The sequence below is a fragment of the Amborella trichopoda genome, chromosome 5 (assembly GCF_054954075.1).
Source record: "Amborella trichopoda isolate Santa Cruz 75 chromosome 5, AtrichopodaSantaCruz75HAP2 v2.0, whole genome shotgun sequence".
NCBI classification, from domain to species: Eukaryota; Viridiplantae; Streptophyta; class Magnoliopsida; order Amborellales; family Amborellaceae; genus Amborella; species Amborella trichopoda.
Genome location: NC_142340.1, coordinates 43,905,503 through 43,910,542, shown reverse-complemented (window position 1 = coordinate 43,910,542; position 5,040 = coordinate 43,905,503). Strand labels below are relative to the sequence as shown.

Genomic DNA, 5,040 nt, shown 5'->3' with positions numbered 1-5,040 from the left:
TATAGATCTGCTTGATTTTAACCATTTTTAAAATTTAAAATTTTACAATTAAATATAAAAATAGATTTTGAGATAATCTTAAAAACATTTTACATCAAAATTATATACCATGCTAAATGTGAAGGTGCACTATACCTCTATACCTACGGTTGCATCCGTATGCAAACTGCACCCCTCTCTTATTGGGTGGTTAGATTGAAAGTAAAAAGGCCTTTTTTTTTTTTTTTTCTTCTGTGGCATTCCCGATATTCCAGCACAAAAGCAGTGGCAATTTCGTCATCGTGATAACTATTAATTTATTTAGATAACTAGATCTATATGCTCATCTATATATATATATATATATATACAATTCTTTTTTTTCGCATTCCCGATATTCCAGCACAAAAGTAGTGGCAATTTCGTCAACTTGATAATTATTGGTGTATTTAGCTGACTAGATCTATGTAATCTCTATTTATATAACACATAATTTTATCAAGCGTTCCTTGAAAGCCTGTGGACTTCTCAAGTGGGTTGAGAATGCAAAAATCTTGCTCTTGCGTTAATGGTCGGAATTTCATGGCATTTGGCCAAAAATCAATCGGAAAAGATGCTGATGAGTCGGAATCTCTGATTTTCCCGGTTGGTAAGGGTTTTGGAGTGAGTTCATCAATGTGGTGGTCCATATGGAGGAAGTTGAAGAAGGAGAAGAGTGAGATTTTCAGGCCAAGACTCAGAAGTGCGAGAGTTTCCTATGATCCTGAGACTTATGCCATGAATTTTGATAACGGGGTGGCGTCATTTGAGCCGGATAATCTGAGCCGTTCGTTCTCGGCGAGGTTCGCAGATCCGTCGTGGATATCCAGAGGTGTGGGTTGGTGATCGCTCTCATATGAAGAGTGGAAGGAAGATTTGCAATTTGATCAAATGGCTCCTTTCTTTTATCTATGTATCCGCGGAAGAGTGTAAATTGGTGCAGGTTGGTTTTGAACCATTAGATGTAGTGCACTTTTGAAATTTCAGAATTTTGATGCTGTCCTCTCAAGAGGATTGTAAATTCGGATCCTTGATTTCAATTCGAGCAATATGATCAACTCTATGTCAGTCAATCTCTCTCTCTCTCATTTATGAAGGGTTTAAAAATGTCACTTTGAAAAGTCCTTTTAATAAAAATGCAATTCGCTCAATTGCTAATATTAGAACTCGGAATTTGGGCAATCTCTTTCTCTCTCTAAATAATCAAAGTAAAGCCGACCTTTAAATATTATCCAAATAAAATATTATCCCAATAAGAATTTTTTGTTATAACCTTAAAATATATTTTCATATCTAATTATAAACTTTAAAGTTCCAAAAATAGTGTAGATGGAGCGGTTCTATGAAAACTTGAAATCTTGAAAATTGATGGTCCAAAATGCTTTACAAGATGCACTATTCAAAAAACTTGAAATCCATTTTTTCTCATGTCGGTGCATCTTGATGTTGAGATGATCAATTTGAGGATATTTGAGCATCAAACCAAACTCTTCTAATGAAATTTTTGAGGTCAGATCTAATTTGATTGTTTAGAGCCTCGGCTCTATATTATTAATTATAAAATGACAAAAGCATGTGGTACTAACATTTGATATTATTGTTCACTCATTATCCAGTCTTGGGTTGGTTGGGCGATTTTTAGTATCCAAGCAAATATAAATTAGCGCATATACTTAATTCCAATTATTACGATAAGACTAAAAGTAAATTTGGTATTATCAAAAGCTTTTTATACTCTAAGACCACCATTGGTGTTAATCTACTCCCTCTATCAAAAGACCTACCTGAGGATTTTTCACCATGAAATTTTGAGAACTATTTAAGAATAACTAGATTATTTTTCAAAAAAAAATTTTAATTTCAAGTTTTTTTTGGATAGATTTCACCCCCTCAAAACTTGAACATTCTCTGTTCAACCTTGAGGCTTTATATTTTGGGTACATAGAGAGTTCAATTCAGAATTTTTCTTTTTCTAAAGGGGTTGAAGATGTTTTCGGGTCTTAAAATTACTTCGATATTGGGTCGTATCCTAAATGGTCCCTATATTCCTATAGGAATATAGTGTTCATTGAGTACTATAGTTTCATTTATTTTTGGTACAAAAAAATCACAATCACTAATAATCATCATATGTGAAATTTGATAACTTGAAATATGGAAAAAAATTCAAAAAAATTTCTTTTTAAACTAAACCCAATAAAATAAATACTCCCCACGGCCACATTTCAATTCCAAAGACCAAACTTCATTACGACTTCCTATTTGAAGCAGATTGTCACATTTTATATTTTTCCCTAAAACTAAAGATAAAGAACATAAGAAGTTCCCAAGAATAACAGAAAGGGAGAAGTAGTTCCCCAGAATAAATTACCATTTGAAGCGGTTTTTTCCCCATTGAAAGCTCTAATACATAACAAATCAGTATTCAGAAACTCGACTCACCCTAAGTTTGACTGACCCGGCCGATCGGTGTCGATTCAATGGACTCCTGCACAACCAAAAAAAATGCACAAAAAAAAATAGTAAAAAAAAAATAAAAAAATGTAAAAGATGTAGTAGAAATCATTAGAGTTCTAAAAAGATGAAAAAACTCTATAAAAGATTTGATAAAATAGAATGTAAGTATTTAAATCTCTAAAAATTTTAACAAAATGATTGCCATATATGAATTATAAATTTTCCAAAAAAAATTTGATTTAGATTTGAATACTTTAAAAAAAAATTAAAAATTTAAAAATAGAAAGTCTTAAATAAATTTAAACCAAGGTTTAAAAAATCGGCCAACTAACTCAGGATCAGTCATTGGTCGATCCCGATCTGGCCCGATTCCAATGGTAATGTATACATGAATTGCTTTCAGTGCACTAATCAGCCAACTGATCGGACTAATTTTTTTCAGTGCACTAATCAGCCAACTAATCGGACTAATCAACACTAATCAGCACTAATCGGAAATTTGTTCTAAAAATCGGCTGAATAGTGCACTGTCACAATGCTAAATCTTCTTCTCAGCTCAAAACTTTATATATTATTACAAATTTTTGGACACGGTTTTTATAATCGGACTAATTTTTTCAGTGCACTAATCAGCCAACTAATCGGCACTAATCAGCACTAATCGAAAATTTGTTCTAAAAATCGGCTGAATACTGCACTATCACAATGCTAAATCTTCTTCTCAGCTCAAAACTTTATATATTATTACAAATTTTTGGACACGATTTTTATAATCGGACTAATTTTTTTCAGTGCACTAATCAGCCAACTAATCGGACTAATCGACACTAATCAAAACTAATCGGAAATTTGTTCTAAAAATCGGCTGAATAGCGCACTGTCACAATGCTAAATCTTCTTCTGAGCTCAAAAATTTATATATTATTACAAATTTTTGGACACGGTTTTTATGCGACTAGCCCACATATTGTAGAAGAAGGAGGCGGGCGGGGGGGGGGGGGGGAGGGGTCCCAGCTCAAAAATTTATATATTATTACAAATTTTTGAACACGGTTTTTATGCGACTAGCCCACATATTGTAGAAGAAGGAGGAGGAGGAGGAGGAGGAGGAGGAGGAGGAGGAGGAGGAGGCGGGGGGGGGGGGGGGGGGGGGAGGAGGAGGTATATTATTGAAGGAGACTCTATGAATGAAATTAATTGGTGCAAAAAAGAGCATCGAATTCCATAGGAATTGAAGTCTAGCTGGCTGCAAATTATAGATTCGGTGGTTCCACTTTCAGTTTCTTTTTGTCATGTCTATCGCGATGCGAATTCCTTGGCTGACTTTCTTACTAGAAGTGGGGCATATTTGTCCGCTCTAACTATTTTATCAGATGTAATTTTTTTTGAGTAAATTTTATAAATAAAGTAAAAAATATTAGTTCAAAAAACGAAAAAAAGTGTTACATGAGTCACGGCCATCACAAAGATGGAATTTCTATAACGTGTACCCTCCATAGATTTCATACAGACGGTGCACCAAAAAAGGTATTTTTAATTTTTGAATTTTATTTTTCTTTTCATATCCATGATCAACTTCGCTAGATGACGAATCCAAAAAATATTAAATAAAAAATCCATATCTAAATTGGACTTCGGAGAGGGGCCACATGTGTGCATGAGTCGGTCCACTCATGAAAATCCACATCTAAATTTTTGAAGTTTTTTCAAATCTGCTGGAACTACACAATTTTTTAAGCTTTAAAATTTATTATTAAAGAAGAATTGTATAGAGCCAAGGCTTTAAACTATCAAAGTAAAGCCCACCTTAAAAAAGGTGACTTTATTATCATTAGATGAACAATGTTGAAAAACAAAAAAATATGATTTTGAAAATGTAAATGCTAAGATCCTGAAATTCACCAAATGAATGGTCTAGATTCATTATTGGAGGGGACTCATTTTGACCATATCTAGGGCTCAAATAAATTTTTTTTTTTTTTTTGGATTGATTATTGAGATGAACATAGTGTGTGTGTAAAATTTTGGGTCATACAAATACCACAAACATGATTTTCTGGAAGTGTGGTTGCATTATACTATATATATATATATATATATATATATATATAGAAAAGTTTTCCCAAAACCTATAGGCGAAAATGAATAGTGATTTCGCCTACCTTCATCACCGTCCAATTTTTATCGTACCCCCAAAACTTTTTAGGGGTATTTTGGTCAATATTTTTTACATAATTTTTTTTTTTTATATTTTTCAAATATTTTATTATTTTTGATGAATATACGTTTCAAATTTAAGGTCATTCCGATTTGTAAAAATAAAAAATAAAAAATGAAACACTACCGGACAATCGTGACTGCTGGATGAACTTTGGACGGTGATGAAGTAGACATAATTACTATTCATTTTGGCCTATAGGCGTTGTGCAATATTTTTTCTCTCTCTATATATATGTATATATATGGGTTTGTCTAGAGTAAAAAACTCCTCAAAATACAAAGGTTAAAGTTAGGACAAATGTTTCTATACTTCTCCTACATCATAGATCTATGCTTTCCCTATAA

General features: G+C 32.7%; 1 protein-coding gene across 1 annotated transcript; it reads left to right on the top strand.

Moving 5' to 3' along the window:
* Positions 1–522: 522 nt before the first annotated feature.
* On the top strand, positions 523–864 carry LOC148782135 (uncharacterized). The gene has a single exon (XM_088866289.1). It carries the CDS (start codon positions 523–525, stop codon positions 862–864), a length of 342 nt encoding a protein of 113 aa, XP_088722415.1.
* Positions 865–5,040: the final 4,176 nt, after the last annotated feature.

Bases quoted from the DNA above. Each gene is read 5' to 3' on its own strand.
- LOC148782135 (XM_088866289.1), top strand. From the start codon at position 523: ATGCAAAAATCTTGCTCTTGCGTTAATGGTCGGAATTTCATGGCATTT.